At 45.2% G+C, this 26,334-nt stretch overlaps 2 protein-coding genes across 7 annotated transcripts in view; both read left to right on the top strand.

Annotated features, from left to right (window-relative positions):
* The first annotated feature begins 821 nt into the window (after window positions 1-821).
* On the top strand, window positions 822-9,065 carry LOC140459592 (uncharacterized). Of its 2 annotated transcripts, none has more exons than XM_072553850.1 (6): window positions 822-2,327; window positions 4,523-4,684; window positions 4,803-5,019; window positions 5,467-5,582; window positions 6,773-6,888; window positions 8,684-9,065. In XM_072553850.1, exons 1-6 carry the CDS (start codon window positions 1,995-1,997, stop codon window positions 8,703-8,705), a joined length of 966 nt encoding a protein of 321 aa, XP_072409951.1. In that variant the 5' UTR covers window positions 822-1,994; the 3' UTR covers window positions 8,706-9,065. The 2 variants fall into 2 exon arrangements, with proteins under 2 accessions (XP_072409951.1, XP_072409952.1); XM_072553851.1 differs by having other exon boundaries at window positions 2,135-2,327; window positions 4,528-4,684.
* A 1,152-nt stretch (window positions 9,066-10,217) lies between these two features.
* Window positions 10,218-26,334, top strand: part of LOC140459589 (cell division cycle and apoptosis regulator protein 1-like) — a 70,528-nt gene continuing 54,411 nt past the window's right edge. The window contains exons 1-7 of one of the 5 annotated variants that reach the window (XM_072553839.1): window positions 10,218-10,335; window positions 16,978-17,094; window positions 17,944-18,014; window positions 19,982-20,091; window positions 20,517-20,631; window positions 23,232-23,367; window positions 25,880-26,003. In XM_072553839.1, the coding sequence (XP_072409940.1) occupies window positions 17,058-17,094; window positions 17,944-18,014; window positions 19,982-20,091; window positions 20,517-20,631; window positions 23,232-23,367; window positions 25,880-26,003 (593 nt within the window). In that variant the 5' untranslated portion in view covers window positions 10,218-10,335; window positions 16,978-17,057. Of the gene's footprint in view, window positions 10,336-10,692; window positions 10,712-10,787; window positions 10,807-12,645; window positions 12,665-16,977; window positions 17,095-17,943; window positions 18,015-19,981; window positions 20,092-20,516; window positions 20,632-23,231; window positions 23,368-25,879; window positions 26,004-26,334 lie in introns of those variants that run through there. The other 4 variants (XM_072553842.1, XM_072553840.1, XM_072553841.1 and 1 more) reach the window with 4 other exon arrangements.

The raw sequence follows: 26,334 nt of genomic DNA, 5'->3' as shown, positions 1-26,334 counted from the left end.
CCAAACACTTCAGGACTGGAACTTTCACACTAACATCCCTTGCACTGGTGTATTCTATTTCCTAACTTCTCTGAACTAACTCCTTTTCGAGATTAGATTAGATTCCCAACAGTATGGAAACAGGCCCTTCGGCCCAACAAGTCCACACCGACCCTCCGAAGAGTGACCCACCCAGAACCATTCCCCTACATTTACCCCTGACTAATGCACCGAACACTACGGGCAATTTTCCATGGCCAATTCACCTGACCTGCACATCTTTGGATTGTGGGAGGAAACCGGAGCACCTGAAGGATGCTCACGCAGACACAGGGAGAATGTGCAAACCCCACACAGACAGTTGCCCAAGGTGGGAATCGAACCCGGGTCCCTGGCGCTGTGAGGTAGCAGTGCTAACCGCAAAACTATATTGTGCGTCCAACTTCAACCAGGACTTCTGTAAACTGAAAGCAAAAACTTTCCAAACCTCCCCCCGCCCTGTGCTTTTCCAGCACCACACTTTCGACTCTGATCTCCAGCATCTACATCCTTGTTTTCTCCAAAGAAAAACCAATCCTGATCTTCCCAACTTGAGAGCAGGATGATGGTCATCAATGTTTACCCTGTACTCTCGTAAAACTTTCCTAATGAAATCAAATTCCCATTCACCCTCAGGAACTTTCTGTCACACTAATTTAAATAAGCTACAGCTCTAAGACTTGGATGATTTCAACATTAGTAGTTAATAGTGCTGCCTCCTAGCAATAGGGATCGGGTTGGATTCCAGCATTGAGTGACTGTGTTGGAGTTTGCATGTTGTTCCCGTGTCTGCGTGGATTTGCTCCGGTTTCTCCCCACAGTCCAAAGATGTACAGGTTAGGTGAATTAGCAATGCTGAACTGGCCGGAGGGTCCAGGGATTGTGCAGACTAGGTGGGTGTGACATGGGAAATGCAGGTTATGGGGATAGGGTAGATCTGGGTTGGGATGCTTTTGGAAAGGTCAGTGCAGACTTGATGAGCCAAACGTCGTCTTTCTGCACTGTAGGGATTGTATGATTCCAAATTCCTTCTCTTGTACATACACGCCAAGACCCATCGACCATGATCTTGCTCTATCTCAGTTCGTCTCAATCTCACATCCTCACATTCCAGCTGACTTCTGGTATAGATGGGGATATGCTGGGATCCAGTCAGTAGCCAAATGGTCACAACCTGCCAACCTGAGAAGGACCCATTTAATCCTACTCTCTGCTTTCTGCCTATTAACCAATCCATCAACAGGATATCATTCACTATATCCTTTCCCACATTCCCTGTCTCTTCCTTCACATTTTCATTCGACTATTTCTTGTGTTTTTTTTCTCTCTCTCTCTCTCCCTCACACACTGTTTGATTCTTTCTTTTTCTGGCTTTCTTGAAAAATCTGTCCTGGCTTGAACTTCTACTCTGGCTCTCAGACGTGCCCCGTGTTACTGTTTGACTGTGTCCCTTTTGTCAGCCCTGACCCCTTTTCTGTCTCCGTGACACTGTCACATGTCTACACCTGCTCCCTGCCCTGTCAACTTCTGAAGTTAAACCTTAGTCTTTGGTTGTGAATGAAGCAGGCGATTGTTTAACCAGCTCTGAGGGTGTGTTTCTCGTACAGCAGGAGGGTTGTGTAAGATGCTGTGGGTGTGACCTGCCTGCTCAGAAGATTTCAGTCAGCCTTGAGGAATTTACATTCTCCAGGTTGCAGTGACTTCAGGACACAACATTTGACTGGAGCTGCATGTATTGACAGCCTGGTGCCTACCAGCCCTCTGCTGTTTCTTGTCCCTCGAAGGAGGACTGTTAGATGGGAGGGCCCTGGGTGGACACATCAACCCTCTGTCTGATGGATCCCTAGAGCGGCTCAGACAGAAGTGATCTGACAGAGACTTTAGTCACCATCAAGTCCCAGTTGGAAGAGTCTGGAGTGAAGCTCAGGCACGGGACAGTACAAGTTGTCAGTCTGTGGTAAATCCCCCAGGATCCCATGGCCACCCCGTTTACTCAGTACCAGTCGGAGCTGGAGATGAGCCAAGACACAGAGGGGGGTGTCCAGAGCAGCCCTCTGCCCCCTCTGGAGCCGGTCCATCCGAACCTGCAGCGAGTGCTCCAGAGAACATTATCACGGAAACGGGGAGAGGCAGCTCAACCCTGGGAGCCTGAGCTTGGCCGAGTCAACCACCGACACTCACTCTTGTTACTGAGGCCCCTGGCCCAGTCACAGCCTGCACTGTCCAGCCGCGGTAATGGGGCTGTGTGGAGGTCTCATTATACCCTTCAGAGGACCCCAGGCACTAACAGCATCAATCGTCACCTTGAGGTAAGTACCACGAGTAACGATGTTAAAATATGGAAGCGACACTGGACCAGCAGCCAATAGTAGATGGGCGGGTACAGCAGGCGATGGGTAGGTGCAGGACTTGATGTGAATTCGGAGCCGGCATCAGGGTGTGGGAGAAGTTGAATTGTTAGAAGGTGAGGGGCTGAGCGGGCTAGGGTCATCAAACCTGGCAATTCCCAGGGCAGTCCCAGATGGTGAGTTCAGAATCAGCATAGTCACAGGGCTCACTAAGAACTGAGCTGAGAAAATTGCTTCCTATAGGAGAGGTCAACACCAAAACTGCTGATGGCACTATGCAGAAGTTTGGATGCCCAGCTCAAAGTTGTTGTAGGCAGGGCAGGGAGAATATAAACATTTTCAGGGCTGGCGGAAAGAAGGGGTTTGTATCTTACTTCTTGTCTATCATTAACACTGCATAAAACCTGCTTTAATTCCCCCCGTTTGAAATTCTTTAAGGTCAAAACCTCAATAATGGTGAACTCTTGCTGAGAAATTAACATTTCCAGAGCACCGTCAGTGAGTTCCTTAAGTCTGTAAGGATTTAAGATCTGAAACGTTTCTCAGTGCGGTCCCGAATACAACAAATAAGGCAGCCAGCTTACATACAGCAAGATCCCAGAAAGAGCAATTGAACATATCATCTGACTTTTTGTGTCGTGTGGACTGAGGGATAACTATTTGGTCCAGTATATTTCACTTACTGTTCTTCCAAACTGTGCCAAGAGAGAGCCCTGAAACCAAATGCTCTCTGAGAGTGAAAACAACAAACGCTGGAGATCACAGTGGGTCAGCCAGCACACACAGAGAGAGTGAGCAAGCTAACATTTCAAATCTTAGATTTATTCCTACTGTGTGAGAGTGACTCCCTGCTAGAACCAGCTTCACACTGTTTCAGTCCCTGATTGCTGGAGTTCTGACTAATCCAAACCCCTCAAACAGGGTACACTGACCCCTCTGGAAGGAATATGGGAGACTGTGGAATCTTATCTGATCCCAACTTGCATGGTTCACATTCCAAAGACACGACCTCAACCAGGAGAAATGTTAGGAATTTCAAATGGCACTTTGTCTAACAGAGTGTCTCCCACAGCACTCTGTGTTAACCCTTCACTATGACATTTACTCCATGCTTTGATTCCACCTTGATATGTAATGATGTGTGCAGGAGCCAATGTTTTGGTAGATCAGTGTTGTATGAGAGTGTGTGTGTCTCTTATTTGTTCTCGAGACGTGAACACGCCAACATTTCCTTCCCCTCAATCGCTCTGTTTTGCAGAGCTGCCTTTTTGACTATAGCCCACTGACTCCCTCAGCCATTTCAGACAGCAGGATAACAGTCATTGCCGTGGCTCTGGTCTCACGTATCAATCAGATAGGACAAGTGTTGATTGAATAGCAAATGAGTTGAATTGAATTGAATTTATTGTCACATGTACGGAGGTACAGTGAAAAGCTTTGTTTTGCGAGCAATACAGGCAGATCACAGAGTAAAGTAGCATAGATAGTAAATAATCTAATAATATAAAAATAGGTAGACAGCGGCAAAAACAAAAACACAGGTGCAAGCAAATGTTAAGAGTTTGTGAGTCCATTCAGTATTAAGTTAAAAAACACATAACACCAGGTTATAGTCCAACAGATTTATGTGGAAGCACTAGCTTTCAGAGTGCTGCTCCTTCATCAGGTGGTTGTGAAGTATCAGATCGTAAGACACAGAATTTATAGCAAAAGTTTCCAGTGTGATGTAAATGAAATTATATATTGAAAAAGACCTGGATTGTTTTTTAAGTCTCTCATCTTTGAGAATGACCATGTTGGTTTCAGTTCTTTCATATGTAAATTGCTAAAGTTTTTTTAAAGTTACATTCTCAAGTGAACTTTAACAATTAGTGTCATGTCGGCCCAGATAACGTATTGAAGGTGTTAGCTTTCCTGTGTGGGGCTGTCTGTGCCACAATCGTCAGACTGTTGTTTTCTGGGTGTGTATCTGGGAATGCAAGTTTAGTTGCTGGATTCAGAGATCGGTCACCTCAGGGTCTCATATGTTAGTCTCTCCTAGTTGGAGCTGGCTAGAGAAAGGCCAGTACTTGTCTGTCTGCCTGTACTTACCCCCTCTCCCTCTCACACTCTCAATCTTTGCTCTCTGTCTCTTTCTTTCTTTCTGTCTTTCTCAGGGCAGAAGGGAAGGATCTGCCTTAAGGGTTCCCAGCCAAAAGTATCTGGAGCAAGTTTGTCGTCTGTTGGACAAAATCGCTGATCTTCAGGAAAGGAACTCACTGCTGAAACAAGACAAACTGCAGATAGAAGAGAAACTGAGGCAGAAAGAGAAACAACTGGTAAGACATACAGGAGTCCTCAGCAAGCACTGGCCAGGCGAGAGGGAGAGTTCAGTTCTTTGCTGAGCTTGGTGTGTTTGCATTCAATACAGTTTGTGATGTTTTCTCTTCCATCTAGGAGCTCCTTCAACATTACTGCAGCTGTGGCTCAGCGGCAGTGTTCCTACAATGGGCAGGACAACCTGGGCAAGAGGACACTCAACTGCACACCCACAGTTTCACAAGCCCTGTCCAATGCCAACTCCCTGACTCATTGCAACATCCCAGGCTCCAGCAACATTCCTCCTTACAGAAGAGGTGGGCGTCAGACTCGGGCACGCTGTGGCCAGGCAATGGTGAGAGGTGAATGTGTCATTGTCCCACTATGCTGACCTTCCTCCTAGTACACTCTGCCTAGATTTGGAGGCAGGTCATAGGGATCGGAGACTGGGCAGCCATGTTGGACGGAAGGTTGTGCCTGAGGACAGAGGAGTCTGAGGATGTACGAGACGAGATGGGTGGAGGGGGTGGGGTGGGGTGGAGAGGAAGCCATTGAATTCCCGATAAGCATTACAGAAAATTCAAAGCTGTTGGTCTTATCTCAATGTGACGTGCCCACAACCTCACCTTCAACCTTGCACACAGCCTCCTTACACTCCACACAGTACCAATGGAATAGAGAGAAACCAGCAAACTGTCACAGGGTCAGTACTGAGGGAATGTTACACTATCGGAATGTAACTAAAGGCCGGAGGGTGTTGTCTGTCAGGTCACTCTCTGCTGGTATTATGTTTGCCTCACAGGGAGCAGTGTGTTCCCTCTCGATGAATGTGATTCCTGTCAGTCCGAGAGTAAGGAACATCTGACCAGTGATGTTCATCAAGGATCACAGACACACAACACTGGACAAGATACTAAGGTAACGTCTCCATAACTCACCTTAACTCCCCACCTGCCTGCCGGGTTTTCACAGACATTGTGACCATTCTGCCCATTGTACCTCTGCTGCTATCTCTTCTCAGCCCTTTTGTGGACCATTTTACAAACTGGCTTCTCAGATTTTTATGTCCAGTTTAATAAATGCTCCATTTTCGTAATCCACTAGTCATTACCCCTTTTCTAACTGAATACTGACCTGTGTGAAATCATTCCTCCAATAATTCTCCTCAGTTATTTGCTCCTTGGCACTGACCTTCCCTTCTATGGGACCTCTTTTTTTCTTCCCTGTCCCCTTACAAAATCCTTTTGAGTGTTCAACTCCTGTATGAACTCTCTCACTCAGGTTCTACAGTTCTGGATTTCCCCAGTATCACCGCTGATGTTCATTCCCTTCCTGTCGATCCAATGCTAAAATCCCACCTTTGCTAATTCTGGAATATTCCTCCAATAACACAGTGGCCTGAAGTGCACAATACTACTGCTGATGCTGCCGCAAAGACTCATGCAGGAATTGCATCATTTTCTATCCAATCCTCATGTCTGGACGGCAGAATTATGTTAGCTTTCCCTAATGCCAGAGTTGAAGATTTTGTATTCCTGTCCCTCTCTTGTTACTCTCTATTCTTTGTTCCTATTTCCCCATTTCCAATGCTATCCTTTTAACTGTCCGTTACCCAAGAGGCTTGGATTTCACACCTATACTGAACCGCACCTACCTCCTGTTTGCCCAGTCCACCCTGTTTGCCATAAAGGAGCAGCATTGGGCCACTTCACCCTTCCGACCTACTTTGCCATTCTCTCACATCATTGCCTGATCTTTCCTGTGTGTGAATGACAAAGCCATGAATCACAGATCTCAAATACATTCAGATAATCCATGGACGTGGACATAAAACCTCTCTCTCTCTGTCTGTGTCTGTGTCTGTCTGTCTCTCTCTGTCTCTCTCTCTCTCTCCCCCTCTCTCCCCTCCTCCCTCCAATCTGCACATTGAGACATTATTGATTCTGCCAGCCAAGGCTTCTTATTGGACCAGATTAACAATTGGGGAGCTCAGATTCTATGAGGTCTGCCTGACTGACCTTGTTCCAATCATTACAAGGAGCACTCACCCACTTTGAGTTGTATTGAGGTTACTTATTGTTCTCTCAATGTTCATTTGTTTGTATCAGGCTCCCCAGGCTGGCTGGGGTCGGATGAGGGAAATCCTGCATCGTCTGACGGATACGTCCAGGACAAGGAGGACTTTTGCGACCAGGTTTAAAGGCTCTACTCATCAGAAGCACCGGTAAGATATGAAGGAAGCTGACAGCACAGCTCCAGAGAGTTCCCATTGCTTGATACACAGGCTCTCGGAGTGGTGCTGGGCTTGGGTTCAGTCCCATAGTCAGGAGCTGCTGGAACAACAGAAAGAATTCTCTTCAGGAGATTTGTGTTTCACTTCAGTGAGGGAACTGAAGATGATAATAATTTGCAGAAAAGGAAAGAAGCTCTAGGAGAGCACTGTGAACAGACCTCAGAAAAAGTGGCAAAATCCACTATTAATTGGCAGTAGAGTGTAGGTAATGCAGGTTTGAACAGTCCCAGTTGTGGGAATCAAAGGCACAGAGACAGCTGCCTCTCTTGTCGTTCTCCAGCAGCAGAGGTCTATCTCACTGCTAGTTCCCCAATTGATCTTCAATAGCCTTCTTCAATGTTCACTATCCCACCAATTTTGGTGTCAGCCGCAAACATATGAACCATGTTTGGCCTTACTCAGCAGTTTTTACAACAGTCGATTGGAGAGTTCCATAGTGACCAAGTTGAGACTTTGCTAACAGTTTTGATTTTAAGTGAAGTTCTATGAGCTGCCTTGGTGAAATTTGAACCCATGTCCCGAAAGCTGCAGACAGGTTGAGAGGAACAAGGGAGTGTGTAGTGGATGATGCTGTAGGTTCTGATAACATGAGCCAGCACAGAAGGAGGCCTTTTAGCCATTGTGTCTGTCTTGGCTCCTTTGATAAAATAATTGACCTTCCTGACCCTTGTCCCATTCAATATCACAGGTCTCTCACTGGCACCATCCTGTGGCAAGATTTCAGAGCTGTACCTATTGTGGGGAACACATTGCTGCCTGCTGAGTACAGCTCCAGGGCACTTTATCGGTGGATCTTTCACCCTCCCCTTTTGAAATTGATGAATGTTGCGAGTATGGCCCTCCGCAATCTCCATTTCAGTTCCAAAGCTACATTCACTCGACAGAGACCCCGAGGTTCAGGAAACGAATACCATGAACAGTTCCTCTTCCTCCGAAGTGTTGTCTGAGTCCTCAGGTCTCCCTTGGTCACTATCTGTGTTACTGACTTGAAGGACAGGCAGAGTGTAATGTATCTACGTGTACTGATGATACAAAAATAGGTGGTAGGAATATTGTGATGAGGCCATGAGACATCTACAGGGGAACTTACAAAGGTTGTGAAAGGGCAAAAACTTGGCAAATGGAGTTTAATATAGGAAACAATGAAGTCATGTATTTTGATGGGAAGAATCACACGGGTGATATTATTTAAATGGAGTGAAACTCCAAAAAGTGCAGTGCAGAGCGACCTGGTGTTTTTGTGCACAGAACTCAAAATGTTAGGCAGCTACAGAAAGTAATATGGAAGACAAATAGTATGTTGACTTTTTTTGCTCTAGGATTGGAATTTAAAAACAGAAAAGTTTTGATCCGACTGTCTGGGGAGATGATGAGGCCACACCTGGAGTAGCACGTATAATTTTAGTCCTTGTATTTCAGACAGGATGTCCTAGCATTGGAGGTGAAAGAACTAGGTTGACTCCTGGTGTGCAGAAGTTGACTTGGTAGAGAGAATGGTAAAACAAGTTCGACCTTTAGTCATCAAAGATCATAAAAATGAGAAGTGATCTTCCTGTAACAGAAACAATTCTGGGCGGCTGTTTCCACCACTGGGGCTCTGGGGAGCCACTGACAGAATAAGGGCATACTTCATTAAAACTTCTCAGAGAGTAGTGAGTGTTTGGAATGCTCTTGCCCTGGAAAGTGATATCTCTTCTATCTCTATCTCTCCATGTGGAAAAAATAGACAGAAAAACCAAGAAATTTAAAAGAGGGCTTCCAACCAAAAAAGACCAAGGTCCACCGATCAACTATGGAAGTGAAGAACAGCCATCATTTCACAGACAACATTGCTGAAATGAGACAATTTAACCCACTCTTGTAATCTGGACTTTTCATCTTCAGACTTTCATCCCCTCTGTATTTTTTTTACCCATAACAGCTGTGTCAAACTGTCTGTGATTTGTCTGTTGTCATCATAAATGTCTGTTTATGTATGTTTGTATATTTAGGACTTTTGTAGAATATGATTGAAATCACATTGTTGTAGATTCGTAATCCTTTTCTCTCTCTTTTATTAAAGTTGTATGTGTCCACCCCAATCCAACACCAGCTCCTCCACATCATGGTTCACAATAAATAGTTATTTTCTGTGAAAGGTAAAACCTGATGTGAATTTTTTTTACCTACATGGCAGTCATTCAGGTAGATTGCTCATTTGTGTGGGTTACTTGGGTTTTCATACATTTAAGGGGTGCTTGCTGCTATAGTGGTAGTGTGCCGGGGGCACAGTTTAATCCCACCTACTTCAAAGGGTGTGTCATAACATTTCTGAACAGGTTGATGAGAAAATATTGATTCCCACATTTGGGACAGGCTTGTGGAATAGTGGGGCTGATGGGGGGATGTTAGAATGATGAAGTGAATCACTCAATATTCAGGTCTACTATCAACTGGTACCTGAGACCCACGGATCCAATGAGATGCGGCTGGGGTCTTTTCTTCTGAAGTGGCCTCAGGTAACTCAGTTCAAGGGCCAAGCAGGGATGGGTGAAACAGAAGAATAGAATTGTTCTGGCACAGAAGGAGGCCATTCAGCTTACTCTGGTTCTATCACCTAGTGCCAATTTCTTGGCTTTTCCCATACCCTGCAAACCATTTCTATCCAAAGTTAAAAATGACACAACACCAGGTGATAGTCCAACAGGTTTATGTGGAAGCACTAGCTTTCGGAGCGCTGCTCCTTTATCAGGTGGTGGTGGAGTAAACTTTTTTACATTCTCAAAAGTGACTGAATTCTGGGATTTACAAATGAAAGAACTGAAACCAGCACAATCATTGTAAAAGATGAGAGAATGAACAAACAATCCAGGTCTTTTTCAATATATGATTTCAGTTACATCACACTGTAAACTTTTGCTATAAATTCTGTGTCTTACGATCTTTATTCTCCACAACCAACTGATGAAGGAGCAGCGCTTTGAAAGCTAGTGCTTCCACATAAACTTGTTGGACTCTAACCTGGTGTTGTGTGATTTTTAACTTTGTACACCCCAGTCCAACACCAGCATCTCCAAATCATTTCTATGCAAGTAATTATAGTGAACAAATGCTCGCCCTCGCAGTGACACCCAAAGCCCCTGCAGGAAGAAATGAAGCCTTGGACATATGGACAGTTAACTTGCTTTTGGCCTCTTGTGGTTTCTGCAGAGTGACCTGCAGTAGCTTTAGGCGCCACCAGAGGGAGGTGCAGGTGGTGCTGGTACGCTCCGGGACGGAGGAGGCGTGGCGTCCTGCTTGGCGCAGGGCACACTCCTCGGTCTTGGAGGAGTCCTCCAGCGGTAGCGGGCAGCGCGTCAGGCGGCGGCGGCGACGACGACGACGGATCGGCTTCGGGAGGTGAGAGGCCGCCTCCAGGCGCCGGGCCTTCGGCGGAGGCGGGGGATTGGGGCGGGCAGGGAGCAGGCCTCGGGCGGTTTTATTCGGGACGGGGGGGGGAGGTGTGGAGAGAAGCCTCAGGCCCCCCCCGGGGAAAAGGGCGCGAGAATTGGGGCCCCGAGCCCGAGCCCGAGCCCGAGCCCCGCCTGCGGCCTCCCGCCCGAGCCCACGGCGCCGCCGCCGCCGCCGGAGGAGGAGGAGGAGAGTCAGGCGCTTGCCGGGCCCAGGCTCTCTTCCCGACCACGGCGTCAGTGTTTCCCGGTGTAGGCCTGGCCCGAGCTCCCCTCTCCCTCAGACACAGAGCCGGGGCCTTCAGGCTGCGGAGTTATAATAGAAGGTGGGATTAGTGAGAGTTAACAAAGGAAGCGCGGGCTGATGGTCATTCCTTCCCCCAGCAAATCAAATCAAATCAAATCAAAGGGAGAAGTAAAGGTAAGGGGGATCTGGAAAGATCTGGTGGGTAAATGAAGCTAAAAGGCACATGGTTTGCAGAGGTCAGCATTTGTAAGGTGTGGGCTTCACAAGATCATTGTAATATTGGTGCAAAGTGGTAATCTTCACCTCTATTAGACTCACCAAATTGGTAATATGAGTTCGTCGAATGCATTTGGGACAGTTCCTCAGCAACTACCTCATGAGGGAGGGTGACTTGATGATTTCTTGGTAAAGGGTTCCCTTTGGGCAGCAGTGATCATAACATAGTTTCGCACCCAGTTTGAGAACGAGGACTGTCGGGGGGGTGGGAAATTACGTGTTTAATAAAGGTATTCGGGCGGTTTTGAAGAAAGAGTCCGAAGAGGGACGAGACAATAGGTTAAAAGGTAAATTGGTAGGGAGGGCGGTGGCAGATATTTCGGGGGCTGTTTTGGGACTTTGAGCAAAGATGCAGCCCAAGCAAAAAGAAAGGTGTGTGAAAAGGATAACTAATTGAGGTTTTGGGTGACATCAAATTGAAAAATGTGTTGTGTCAAGAAAAAAGTCAAAGGATTGGGCAAATTGCAGAAACTACTAAAGAATGATTAAAAAAAAATGCAAGCAAATAAGACAAAACAAATGATATAAAAATGGTTAGTTAGAAATTTCCAAGAACATAGGAGCAATTAAAATAAATCCTGAGATTTGTTTTAATTTCTGGGGAATTAATGATTGGAACGAAGGAAATTACTGAAATTTTGACAGTCATAGACCCAATAAGATCCAGAGAATCGTCAAGAGGTAGAAACGGGGAAGACTTTAGAATAATTGTGAACAATAGAGAATGAGCATTAGGAGCACAATTGCCACTGAAGGCTGACAAGTCCAAATGTTTGATGGCCCATGTGTGAGGGTCTGAAAGGAAATCAGTGCATTGGCTGTAATCATCTTAAAATCCCTATATTCTGGTAAGGTTCCAGTGGATTGGAAACGCCCAAATGCAGCACCTATGTTCCTGGAAGGAATGAAGTGGAAATCGGAGCCTTTATCATTTGAAAATGCCAGGATCTTTTAGGAAGGAGGTAGTGGTACAATGTATGGAACAATCACTGTATAATCTGGCCGTGTCACTGTGGTTTTATGAGAGGGTTTTATGGGGGGACATAAGCAGTGGAGGGGTGACTGAGACCCAGTAGAAGTCTTGATTCAGATTTCCCAATGGTGCTCGATATAGGAACATGGATATTGGATTGGTGAAAGAACAGCAAACAGAATCCAGATAAATGGATCAAACTGTGACAAGTGAACTGTTGTTGGAGTTCATGCTGGGGCCACTGCAATTTCCAAACTGTGTTTGCTACTTGAATGAATGGATTGACTGTATATCAGACAAATTTGAGGATGAGAAAGAGTAGAGAGCAAAATTTGAGAGGGCACAGAATTTGACAGGTGGACCACAGTAGTTTTTATACAGTTGATGGTTGCATTTTCGTGTGACCCCGTGTAAGAGAAAAATCACTTTTTAGAAACAGCGCTTACAGTGTCGGCGATGTAATTATGTTACAACCAACACAAGTTTCAAAATTTGGTGTTTTAACATTCCCAATTCATCAATCGTGTTACAGCGAATTTGCCTTGACAAAACACATGTTATAGCTGAAAGACATGTATAATGTTGGGGAATGTAATCTTGTGCACATTGTTCAGGGAGAATAGAAAAGCAGAGAACTATTGAAGTGAATGTTGGCTTTTATTGCAAACAGTTAGTACTAAAGAATGGTTTTCTTGCCTCAACAGTACGGGTATTGTACAGTTGTAGCAAGGCTATTGGTGACTTCACACCTGGAGTACTGTCTTGTTCTCCTCATTTGAGAAGGTAAGTAGTTTCAGTAGAACTTTCCGAGAAAGTTCCTAAGCACGACTTGTGGAGTGAAGGGGCTGGCTTGGGAGGAACTGTTGTGCAGCTTGGGCTTGTAGCTCTTGGAGTGTCTGTTGATTTGCCAGCACCAGGTAAGAGCATAAGACATAAGAGCAGAAATTAGGCCATTCAACCTATCTAGTCTATTCTGCCCCATTCAATCATTGCTGGTAAGTTTCTCAACCCCATTCTCCCAGTACTCTTGATCCCCTTGATACTCAAGAATCTATCTATCTATCTCAGTCTTAAAAACACTCAATGACCTGGCCTGCACAACCTTTTGTGGCAATGAATTCCGTAGATGTACCACTATCTGGCTGAAGACATTACTCCTTATCTCCATTCTAATAGGTTTTCCCTTCACTCTGAGGCTCTGCCCTCGGCTCCTAGTCTCTCCGACCATTGGAAACATGTTTCCAACATCCACTTTGTCCAGGCCACTCGGTGTTCTCTGACACCCACCCCACCTGATCGTTCTAAATTCCCAAGTATAGACCCAGAGTCCGCAAATGTTCCTTATCTGTTAAGCTTTCGTTTCTGGGACCATTCTCGTGAACCTCCTCTGAATAGGCCCCAGGGCCAGTACATCCTTCTGAAATATGGGGCCCAAAACTGTGCACAATACTCCAAATGTGATCTGACTGTATCCTTACAGAGCCTCAGAAGTCCATCCCTGCTTTTATATTCAATTCCTCTCAAAATAAATACCATTGTTGCATTTGCCTTCCTAACTATAGACTCAACCTGCAAGTTTACCTTGAGAGAATACTGGGCGAGAAGTCCCAAGTCTTTTTGCACTTCAGACTTCTGAAATTTCTCCCCATTTAGAAAGTAGTCGTGCTTGTATCCTTCCTACCAAAGTGCATGACCTCTCACTTTCCCATGTTGTACTCCATCTCCCATGTCTTTGCCTTGACTCCTGACCTGTCCAAATCCTTTTGCAGTCTCCCCACCTACTCAATAAGACATGTCCCTCTACCTGTCTTTTGATTCTATTGTCTGCAAACTTAGCCAGAATGACCTCAGTACCTTTACCTAGTTCATTAATATATAAAGTGAAAAGTTGTGGTCCCAGCACTGAGCCTTGTGGAACACCACTTGTCATGGCTACCATCCTGAGAAAGACCCTTTTATCCCCATTCTCTGCTTTTTGCAAGGCTATCTATCCATGCGAGCACCTTGCCTCTGACCATGGGCCCTTATCTTATTAAGCAACCTCCAGTGCGGCGCCTTGTCAAAGGCATTCTTCAATTCCAGATAGATAACATCCATCGGCATTCCTTCGTCTAACTTTCTCGCAATTTAAAAAAGAATTCTGATGGAATTCTAACCACCACCACCCCCCCCAAGATGAAACAATGCTGACCATGCCCTAGTTTACCATGCACTTGCAAGTATTCAGAAATCTCATCCTTCACAATGGATTGCAAAATCTTGCCCTCAGCTGAGGTCAGGATAATCGGTCTATAATTTTCCATCTTTTACCATACTCCCTTTTTAACCACATTAGCGATTTCCCAGTCATCTGGGACCTTACCTGATTCTAGCAATTCCTGAAAGATCACTACTAACTATCTCCAGTATCTCTAAGATCGCCACTATCTCTTCAGCTATCCCCCTAAGAACCTTGGGTGTAGTCCATCTGGTCCAGGTGAGTTATCTACCTTCAGGCCATTCAGTTTTTCTAGCACCTTCTCCATACTCAGCTCTGCCCCCTCACTCTCTTAAATTTGTGTGATATTACGTGAAGACTGATACAAAGTTATGACTCAGTTCCTCAGCCATTTCCTTGTTCCCCACTAATATCTGTCTGGAGTCATTATCCAGTGATCCAATGTCCACCTTTGCCTCTCTCCCCTTTATATATCTAAAGAAACTCTTCCAGTCTTCCTTTATATCCAGCAATGTTGCTCTCCTTACCCTTGAATGCTGCTCTGACAAAGATTTCCAATATTCTGGATTTCGGAGTTGTTATGGTGCAGAAGGAGACCGTTTGATCTGTCATACCTACACCAGCTCTTCAAACAGAAGCATAATCTTATGCTCATCTCCTCCTTTCCAACAACCATGCACAACATTTCTATCCACAAAAAAAACTGATTCCTCTTTGAATTTCTCAGAAGGTATCATTTGTGCATGTCTTTGATTTCCCTGCAGAAATGCTCCTTTATTTCTCTCCCTCTCATTAATCGAAGCCCAGCAAAGATCCCAGTGGTGTGGTCCTCCTTGCTTTCTGAAATCTAGCAAAATGGATCTGCCCTTGCCCTTTGAGGGCACACTGTTTCCAACATTATACTGACTTTCCTCATCAGTGCTACCACCCCATTTCTTTTTCTACCGTAATTATCTTTTTGAAACATTTTCTGTCTTAAGATATGAAGTTCCCAGTCCTCACTGTGTTTCACCCTGTTTCCATTTTTTTCTGCTTTTTGTGCTTGTAGTTCATAAACTGAATTCAGCACACTTTGTCCAGTTATACAAGTGCAATCAGAACCTGTTTTTGTATTCCTCCATCTGTTCCAGTATTAAAATGTCCTCCTTCCTTTCTCTTGACTGTTCAACACATATTCCTCCTTCTAGGTTGTTTATTCTCTGATTTATCTTGTTTAAGCCCCTCTTCACCAATCAAGTGAACTTTCCTGAAAGGACATTGGTCCCAGTCTCTTTGAGGTGTACACTCACTGTCCTGTGTTGAGTAATGTGAAGCCTTCCATCTTTACCATGCCTCAATCCACATGTTAAATCCTCACTATCTTCCTTCCTATATTTTCAATGGTGCGTGGCACTGGGCATAATCCAAATATTAATTTGTAACTTATTCTGTATCTTCAGGGAGACCCCCCACTCTCTCAAACCTATCGTTTTTGAAGTCCAGTCCTGCTCAAGGCGTCAAGAGGATTTTTCTCTTGCTAGGAGAAGCAAAAAGAATTTTGTTCAGAATAACCTGAGGCTCTGATGATGGCTTGTTTGCTGAGCCTATCCCCAGAGGTTGGAGCAGGATGGCCAGCAGGCTGGGGTGTACACTGAGACTGAAACCTGCCCTCCTGGCTGTGCCAGTGATCCTGTTTCCCACACAACCCCTGTTGGGCTGACAGCAGAAAGTTCTTATTCCAAGGTGGCGATATTTGAAGTTTCTGCTCTGTTTGATTTGACCAGTGCAGCTTGCCTAGAGTGTGGTGCTGGAGAAGTACAGCAGGTTAGGTAGCATTTGAGGAGCAGGCAAGTCGAGGTTTTGGGCACAAGCCCTTCATCAGGGCTCATCCAAGCACCACACTCTCTACTCTAATCTTCAGCATCTGCAGTCCTCACTTTGTCCTTGTGCAGCTTGTCTGCCCTGATTCTGGCAATTGAGCTGTTTTGCTGATATCTTTGACAAAAATCTGATGGAGATATTCAGGGTTTGACACAGGCAATGTCAGAGGTGTTGTTAGGTTCTTGGTTAGGTTAACTGATCTCACTTTGCATTTGTACCTCTCTCTGTGATATACACTGTTCCTTTATAGAGTTATAGAGATCTATAGCATAAAAAAGGTCCTTCAGTCTATTGTGTGCACACTGGTCAAAACTAACCACTGAACGATTCTAATCTCATTGTCCAGCATTTCACCATTAGATTTGTGTGCTAGGCTTTGCAAGTGCTCATCTTGACACTGTTTAAACATGATGAGAGTTTCTGCCTCTCCCACCCTTACAGGCAGTGAGGTCCAGATTCTCACTCCTCTCTGGGGGGAAAAGGTTTTCCTCACATCTCCTCGAAATGTCCTACCCCTTAGTTTAAATCTCTGCCTGTGGTGAGTGATTCCTCCGACAAGAGGAAGGGTTTTTTCTTGTCTCCCCTACCTATGCTTCTCAAGTTTACACGTTCATATCCCATCTCAATCTCCTCTGGCCTTCCTCAGGAAACCAATCTGTCCAGGTTCTTTCTTAATTGAATTTCTTCAGCCCAGGCAACATCCTGGTAATTGTGAAATTTGTGGAAAATCTCAGCAGGTCTGGCACCATCTGTCGAGAGAAATCAGCGATAATGTTTTGGGTTGAGTGATCTCCCTACCCCACCCTACCACTGTCATCATTGGCATCAATGCCACCCTTTCGAAGCTGCTGTCAGTTCTGAAGAAGGGTCTCAACTTGAAATGTTGACTCTGTTTCTCTCTTTCAGATGCTGCCAGACCTGCTGAGTTTCTCCATCAATTTCTGTGTTTGTTGGTTTTAGATTCTAGCATCAGCAGTGCTTTGTTTTACTTTTGTCTTTGATTCCTTCTGTTACCCAGGTGAATTTTAGCTGAATTAAACACGAGCTTCTGAAGGATTAAATCCTGTGCTTAGTTGGTGAAGAGACTCTACTAGATCAATGTGGGGAAATCAGTTTCAGTCTGCGACTAAAGCAGGTAGGTCATTGCTAGTGAGTTTGCGCTTCTGTGATCTGCTCTTGCTCTGTATGATTGATATTAACATAGACTCTAGAGTGCACTGTGTAGCATTTTTAATTCATTAAATCAGGAAATTATCTCTCTCCAATCCAGCATCACTGGCCCATTTTGATCTCCAGTTCTTAGTTACTCGTTCACGTCTCACCCTGAGCCTGACTTGCTGCCGAGTCCTCCATGCCTGTCAGATTCTGGTCCCAGGCTCCTTTTCCTTTCCCTCCCTGTCCCAGGCTCTCCATGCTTTGACTTAGCCCCCAGGGTCCACCCTGACATGCTGCATCCCCTTGTTTTGTCATTCATCTTCCTGTTTGACTCTGGCTTCTGTGCCGTGCTGTCCTACTGTCTTGGCTAATGTCCCCCAGGCCAGGTATTAGTGGTCACAGCCAAACTCCTGGTTCCTACTCTTGCCGCTAATATCTTGTCCTGTTCTCTTGGGCAAACTGATTGCTTCAGTGTGTTTACACTTGAGGCATAAGCTGTGGATACCAGGTGCTGTGCTGACCTGAAGTAGCTATTGTGGGACATAAAACAACAGGAGGAGGCCACTTAGCCTCTCAATCCTGCTGTACCATTCGAGAAAGTCATGGCTGATCTGATTATGACTATCAACCTTGCAGCCTGCCCAGATAACCCTGTCCTCCTCTCTAGGTTCTAATGGATGCTGTTCCGTAAGATTGCAAATTTAAGGGTGGATGCTGAAATGATGCAGCCATGTCTTCACACCCCAACACCAGTGCTGCCCCTTGTTTATATTTGTCTTAAAATTCTGTGACAGTGACTGGAATTAAAATCCTGTGTTCCTCCTTGTAGGCGTTCATGGCGGCCAGCAACAGTCGCTTCTGGGGCCTGGGCCACCATCCTTACAACAGGCCTTGCTGCAGGTGAGAGACATTGTACTGACAGTGACGTGGAAAGTGGAAGGATGGGAGGTTGAGAAATGTCATTTCTGTGCACAGATAGGATTGGAGGGAACCATAGTCACTGTGAGGTGGATGGGAGAGGTGGGTTATGTAATGTTGGGGAATACTGTCTGTTTTGTGAACAAATTTGTTTTGCTGCCACAGGATGACTTCAGAAGCCGTTCAGGCTCCCGGACACTGGAATTACTGAGTTCTCCCAGTTTTACTGCATGCAGATAAAATGCAGAAGGATCCTTTGTGTCTTTGAGTGGGTGAAAAGATATGATTTTCTGCTTCAATTGTGTTTCCTTTCTCTCCAGGTTTTTGTGTTCAACAAGGGGATGAGGTGCTGGTTTTGGGTCATGGGATTCCTCCCTTTTCAGGCATCTAGCCTTAGCATCAGACCCTGAATGCAGTGGCTATCTGATAGGAATTTTACACTGGGCTGGAGTAGACACAGCTCGTCGCCACAGATTCTCTTATGCCATTTCTCTTCGCAATCTTTCACCTTCTCTGTCTGACCGTACTCCCTCGCCAGAATGCGCTTCACTTGACTGGTTTCTGTTTGATTTTCACAAAGATGTAGGTCTCAATGTGCCAACTGCCACTGTCAGATTAAAGCATGCTGAATTCCACCCTTGTAGTCAGCCATTTCACTGGAAGCATGCAACTCTGTGTCGATAGTTTGCAAGTTAATGATCCTTGCATTAAAGCAGGACTAACAAGATTATTATATTTGAGCTGTGATGGTCTTAGCTCATCTGTTGCTGGTATTTGCCTCAGCCTCAACTATTTCAGTGATGTATTAACAGGTTCCCTGTCTCTCATTCTTTGTGAAGTTCTGTGTATCCAGACCTGTTTTGTCTGTCTTGGAACTCAGTTTTACAATTCTCAAGCTCTTCTTCACATCCCTCTGTGACCGTGTCCATTTCTCTCTCTTTTTCTCTGTCTTACCACCCCACCCATCCACCCACTTCTGACTCTTAGAATCATCCATAATCTCTGAGCTCTTCGGTTCTGGCCGATTGACTAATTCCCATTTCCTTTAGCTGACCATTTAGAGCCAATAGCCTTCAGTTGCCTTGGCCTCAAGTAGAGAGTTCCTCCACAAAACCCTCGACTTTCTAGCTTCCTGTTGAGGCTAAAGTGCTTTGATGTGAGTTAGTAACATTTAATTTGGTTACCCTCCTGTGTGAAGCACCTTGGAACCTTGCGTGAATGCAAGTTGTTGAAATAAAATTGCACTGTCAAGTCCTCAAGACCATAAACAGCATCATAACCAATTATTTGCTGATGAGTGTAGCCTCTCCTTTTACAGATCCTTTGTGCACTACAAGGTACACACAATGAATTCAGGTATTTTGTTGTTATGTTACTTGAGGGATCAATCTTGGTTATTACACCACGAAGAACTGATGAGCTGTTCCACCAGTGGATTTGGATCCTACACACTTAGTTGCATGTGCATTGAGGACCTTGCCCTAATGTATCAGCTGAGCTGCACAGATCGCGATTCAGTGCCTACTTTGATTTGTGTCGAAACTTAGTTTTGAATGTTTATCAAATCGTGTACTAGCTCTCGTCAGGTTATGAGGTCTACACTTAGTGTCCAGATCATGAATTACAGACAAATGTTGCCTGGAGTCTTGTTGGATTCATTGCCTTGAGATATCATGTCTTGGATTAAGTTTCAAGCTGGTTACTGTTGTTGGGTGAGAGTAGGATCAGACTCAGTTGGAAATGTTTTTGCAGTTGAATATCTTGCTGCCAGTTGGACAGCAGGCTTCTATTGGAAGGTAAACGTGGAGTCGTGCCATTGTGTTGTACAGACCAAGGGTGTGGGTTGGCTGAGGAAAGATATTACATTGTATCTGTCCCAATAGGGGGTCCTGCTGGGGTTTTGCTGTCCCTTGTAATCATAATGACACTGGTTATGTTGCTGTTGGCAGGGCCATGGGCAGGCGGGCCAGTCGCAGAAGCAGCGTGTGTTCACGGGAGTAGTCACGAGTCTTCACGACTACTTTGGGTTCATTGATGATGAAGTGTTGTTCCATCTGAAGTAAGTGATGCACGAATCAATAGAGAGTGCACTGATTGAATTCTCCATGAATTATTATTTCCTATGGAGCTGTGTGGGTGACAGTTGCTTGGTCACTGGTCTCAACCACAATTTGCCCCAGTGCTGCTGGGTGAAAATGGTGAATTTTATTTCCCTCAAATCCTGCTCCACCTTATTGTAACAACTAGTTTATTATTAGTTAACCTCAGCTGGTGATGCATTCTGTCATCATATCATTCCCATGAGGAATAACCACTTTGGTGAGGTGCCAGAAGCCCTCCTACCTGTATTCCCAGCACTTCCTGTTCCATTCCCACTTGGGAATGTCCTAGGTATCTCTGAATTGTGTGTGACACGTGCTGGCAGTGCTGAGCAGTTTGAGCAGCGTGTGGAAGAGTTCTGATCTCTATGTCTTTATGTTGCAGTGTGGTGAAGGGACGGATACCCCAGACTGGGGAGCGAGTGCTGGTCAAAGCTGTTTACAACCCCAGTCACTCAGTGAAGTGGAATGCACTGAAAGTCCAGGTGCAGCCTACGCAGGTACAGGCTTTAGTGTAGTAGTAAGGGAACCAGAAAATAAGTGTAGGACAGGTTGTCAACATCAGTGTACTTTGCTGCTTCAGTTTCCCAATGTAGAGAGCTCTGAAGGCAGTGAGGCAGGGCATGATACTGAATTTTCTAAAATTCCCCATCCCCCAAAGACCTTTTCTCTGCAGGCTTTTCCTCTCTGAGCCCCCTTCCCCGCTTTCCCGTCTGTGAACTTGCTCTGACGTTTTTTCTGTGAGCACACTTGTGCGCGCTTCCATCATTTTTCTCCCTGTGTCTCTCCATCTTTTTCTCTCTCTCTCAAATTGCAGTGTGCAGGCGGGAACACATCGTCACATTGTGACAAACTGCACAGTTTCACCTCAGTATTGGGACCCAGGTTTTCCTGGGATGTGAAATCAGTTTCTCTTGGAGTTTGTTCACATTTCACTCTCTTTCAGCTAATTTCCAGCTTCGTTCTTGCTCTGTCTCTTGATTTGTGTGTCCATCTGTTTACCTAAATGTGCATCTGTCTCTCTGTCTTTTCTCCCCTCCCATTTTGTCCATCTCTCTCCCCCATCTTTGTCTATCTGCTTTCCCCCCTTTATCTCGCGGCCCCCAACGATCCCTCACGCACTCCCTCCAACTTGTCTCTGTCTCTCGCCTACCCTTTGTCTCTGTCTCTCCCACTCTCGCCCTCTCCTTGTCTGCCTCTCCAGTTTCCCCCCACCCGTCTATCTTTCTTGCTTCCCCCTCACTGCCCCATTTCCTTCCTTCTGCTTCCCTTCCCACACCTCCATCTCTCTCGCTCGCTCTCTCTCTCTCTTGCTCTCTCGCTCTCGCTCTCTCTCTCTCCCACCCCCCCCCCCCCCCCCTTTCCCTGGGGGTAGTGGTTCAAATCTGACCATGGCAGCTCATATAATTTAACCTTGATTAATAAAAGCTGGTTCTTGCTAGCAATGCCTAGCTATAAATAAAAGGAAGGCATTTGGAAATCATATTTTGGCTTTTACTCATCTGGCACATCCTTCCTTCTCTTTTGAATGTTTCACCTTGTCCAACGCATTGCATTTCTGCTTTGATCAGCCTTAATCTTTGTAATCTGTCCTGATATCAGTTTCTGTTTTATATCATGTTTACTGTCATCTGCGGTCTTATTGCCTGGAAATCCCCTTCCTTTATTTTCAGCCACTGCCTTGATTTTGTTATTTATAATTATCTCACTACTCTGACTGATATGGTCATTTCTGATCATTTCCTGGTGTTAATAATTCGCATCCTCTTTCCAAAATCCAACCCACCACCTCCTGCATCTTGCAAAGCACTATACCCCAATTTACCTCTGAACTGCACTTGCAAAATTCCAGGTCATCACCCTTACTTAGAATATTTTTGCAGCCTCTGAATTGCTCAGCCTCCTTGGGACTTTACTCTTCCCATTCACCCTTAGCTAGTCTTTACATTCTGCTGGAGTTTATCCAAAACTCTGCTGCCTGTATCTGAACTGAGCACAGATCCAATTCACTTGATATCCCTATACTCATTAATTGTCAATTATTGCTTTGATCATAAAATTCTTATCCTTGTTTTCAAATCCCTCTATTGCTTCACCAATCCCCATTTCTGTCATCTGCTTCAGCCTGTCAACCTTCGCAGATCTCTATGCTCCTTGAATTCTGGCCACTTGTGCATTAAGTCCTCTCTCCGAATGGCGTCATGCCTCCAGCTCTCCTGCGCTCTGGCATACCATCCCAGCAGCTCTCCATTAAAAGTGCCTTATTTTTTTAAAGCTAATTCTTTAACCAAGCTTTCGGTCACCTGACCTCATGTCCACTTTTGGTTCCATGTCAAACTGTGTTTTGTGAGGTGACAAATTACAATATAATCAACTTTGTCTGATCAGGATAGGAAAATGGAATGTATATATCTAGAGTAGGTGCTTTGAGATACTGGTGGCCAGTCACACACTATTCTCTGGACACGGAGTCTTTTTCTCTCCCTCTCTCTCTCTCCCCTTCCCACCTCTCGCTCCCCCACGTGTGCCCTGCCCCTCACTGTCTCTTCTCTTTCCCCCCCCACCCCCTTCACTGTTGCTGTGTCTCTTTCTCTCGCTGTCTCTGTCTGTCTGTCTCTCTCTCGCTGTCTCTGTGTCTCTTCCTGTGGTGTCATCATTATACAGGCTGCTAGACTCTCCTGAGGCTTGACTGTGCCCAACCTCCACCCCAGCTGAGATCCTGGGACTGCTGTCCATTTGTTCCCCACTCCCCTCCACGTTACCTGACGATGATCTCTGACCCCATTCACATCATTAGAGTTACTGCAGGGAATCTCTGGCTCCATCACCCTATAACACTCTAGTCTGGAAGGCCCTCTACAACCTGTCAATTTGGGCTTGATGGGCTGCCCTCCATTTTGTGGGGTCTCAGGTGTGCTTCCTAAAGGACTGAGGTACTGGATTTCCAACCATTTGAGCTGGATCAGATCCTTCATCACTGCCCACCATAGCTGACTGAGACTCCATGGCACTTGCTAAACCTTCCTGGATTAGGCTTTCTATATATCAGGGACCTGAAGTTCCTCCTTCATACTGACTACTTCTGTGATTTTCTTTGCAGAGTCCATCGCATATGTTGTCTGGTCAGAAGCAAGGCATCCTTGGAGCTAAGCCACAGCCTCAGCCACTGCTTCAAGCTCCACGCATTCCCTCCTTGTTATCCTCCCAGCCACTGCTGTCTCAGCTTTCTCATAAACGTGAGTATGCATAAGTCATGCAGATATACTGCAAGAGATTGCTTTGCCCACTGTTGTCGACAACTCAGACATTGCCCAAGGGTGTTGTCCACTTACCCCGTTTTTGAGGGAGACCATGAATTCCATTCACAGAAACCTCATTTAAACATTGCTGAAAGGAGACAAGATGCTGATGCCCTTCTCACAGGTGGGATGCAAGGATCAGATGTGAACAGAGGGACATAATTCAATCTAGCATGAAAAAAGGTGCTGCATTTTTGGGACATCATTGGAATGGCGACATCCAATTATCTCTCCTCTCTGTCTTCGTGTAAACACAACTACAACACAGAAGCAGGTCTTTAACCCAAACAGTCAGTATCCCTTGTCACAATGAAATAGTCCAAATCATACTTGCTGTGTTCTTTAAGTTCCTTTCTCATCATGTCTTCATCTAAGCTTGTGTTGAACAGTTTTGCATCATTTATGCATCTACCTGTGCAAGTGAACCCCATTGCCCATTAACATGCTTTCTTTGTGGAGACTTCTACCCTGTATTTTAAGTCTCTCAGATTTAATTTTGTATTAGCGGCCTCTCGTTCACAAATTTTGGAGACAGTCTTCTGTTTGTGCATTTTAACCTTTCAACAACTCACTACCCGAAAGGGTAATCGAGGCCAAAACCCTCATCATCCTCAAGAGCTATTTTCCCTGGAGAGAGGGAGGCTGAGTGGTGACCTTAGGTCTTTTTCCCTGGAGTGAGGGAGCCCAGAACTAGAGGGCATAGATGAGAGGGGAAGGATATTAAAGAGACATAAGGGGCAACCTTTTCACACAGAGGGTGGTACATGTATGGAATGAGCTGCCAGAGGAAGTGGTGGAGGTTGGTACAATTGCAACATTTAAAAGGCATCTGGATGGGTATATGAATAGGAAGGGTTTGGAGGGATATGGGCCGGGTGCTAGCAGGTGGGACTAGATTGGGTGGGATATCTGGTCGGCATGGGCAAGTTGGACCGAAGGGTCTGTTTCCGTGCTGTATTTCTCAATGACTCTATTTTAAGCACTTGTATCATATTGTTCTGTTGCCAATGGTCTTTAGAATCCCCCATTCTTCTCATCCTCCTTCCTATTTGTGTTTGTTCAGAAACAAGCTGTTTCTTCTGTAACATCTCTAAAGCCTCAATCAGGCTGGGAGAAATAATTTAAACTGCTATTTCAAGGCTCTGTCGTCTTCCTAATCAAATGGAGATAACGTGAAGTTTTCCCTCAATGTGAGGTGCTACCTTCAATGTTTTGTGAATGACGACCTCAAATAAGTTAGAAGCTGAGGCAGAGATAGTCAATAATGAGCATTAGTTTGCATTATTGGCAGCAGGATAAGTTAGTTAAGGTGGTTGAGAGGCACATTGGACACTTCAAGGTGAAGGACAGGTTTAGAGAGAGTTTGAAATTAATTTTCACCGGAGGGTGATGAGAATCTGAAAAGCACCGCCTTGAAGGGCAGCAGAGGTAGGAAACCTCAGAAGCTTTAAAAAGTATATGATGAGCACTTGAAATGTCATAACATTCAAGGCTATTGACCAAGTGCTGCAAAGTAAGATTGATGTAGATAGGCTAATTCAGACTCGATGGATCCAAGGGCCTCTTGTGTGTTGTATGACTCCATGAAGAGAGAGAATAAGGATGGGGAAATGTGATAGAGCACAAATTAAAAACTAGCATTAAGCTGTTTGAGTTTGTGTTTGTGTATTTCTTAATATACAATCCTCTGTCCTTACATAGTACTTCCATTGTTTAATGCTTCACAATATCACTTTCCATCTCTCTTGTTCACCCATTTTCCCTTTGTAGTCAAAATCCTGTCCATTAAAATACCAACACGTGGTTCAGAAATCAGTTCTGTGGTGTCTGCAGGTTGGGTTCCATTGACTCAGTGCACCATTCAGCAGTCATCCAATCTGTGACATTGCTGTCAAATTGATTTCTTATTGAGTAGATATGGATGTTCAGTTGTAAGTGTTAACATAGAATTGACAGAATAGGAACAAAATCCTTCAGGTGCTGGAATCTGTACTGAAAACAACAAATGTTAGAGATTACGGTGGGTCAGACAGCATCCGCAGTGAGAGAGAGCAAGCCAGTGTTTCAAGTCTGGATGACCCTTCAGCTCTGAAATGCTAGCTTGGTCTCAAAACATAAAACTGAGAATTGGTTGAGTTTCAGATTCTCTTTGTTTTACCTGTTCATTTTTCAAATTGATTCCTGGATGTTAGCTGTGACTGGAAAGATATTTGTTGCCCATCCCGAGTTGCTGGTGAGCAGATGGTGATGAGCTGCAGTCTTGTGGTTGAGGTCCATCCACAGTGCATTGGAATTGGACCTCCTGACAATGAAAAAACCGTGACAACTCTCAAGTCTGCATGGTGTGAGAACAGCTCCATGTATTGGCTGCTTGTCGCTGTACTGTGGCCTGTGTTGACTGACAACCATGGTGTCTGAAGAGCTGTCTTCTCTCACTCTATCTCTCCAGCTGGTTTGCTGCAGCCTTTAGTTCACTTGGGTCCACATGCCCAGCTTGGCCGGAGGCTGGATTTGGGACTGCGTTCAATGGGCCGCAATGGACGAATGGACATTGGTCGAAGAGGTGACAGGAGGTAAGAGGGTCTACATTGTGTGTTGGACAAGTACGTGTGTTATTTTGAAAGGATTTGCTGATGGAATAGGGTGGGATAAGGCGGGTTGGGGCGCTCTTCCAAACCTGCTGTCCTCTGTGCCTAGATGGATTGAAAGTGTTGAGAGACCAATGAGGTGATTTCTGTACTGTTGACTGTTGAGCAGTTTGGGCTACCGGATCCTGTCAATGGCTCAGGTCATGAGTGCACTTGGGTGGTTTGTGTTAGACAGCTATTTGATTGTGGCGAAAGTAAGAACTGCAGATCCTGGAGATCAGAGTCAAGAGTGTTGTGCTAGAAAAGCACAGCAGGT

Source organism: Chiloscyllium punctatum, chromosome 35 (assembly GCF_047496795.1).
Source record: "Chiloscyllium punctatum isolate Juve2018m chromosome 35, sChiPun1.3, whole genome shotgun sequence".
In the NCBI taxonomy this organism is placed as follows: domain Eukaryota; kingdom Metazoa; phylum Chordata; class Chondrichthyes; order Orectolobiformes; family Hemiscylliidae; genus Chiloscyllium; species Chiloscyllium punctatum.
Note: the sequence above shows the minus strand (reverse complement) of the source record. Positions and strands in the feature narration are given on the sequence as shown.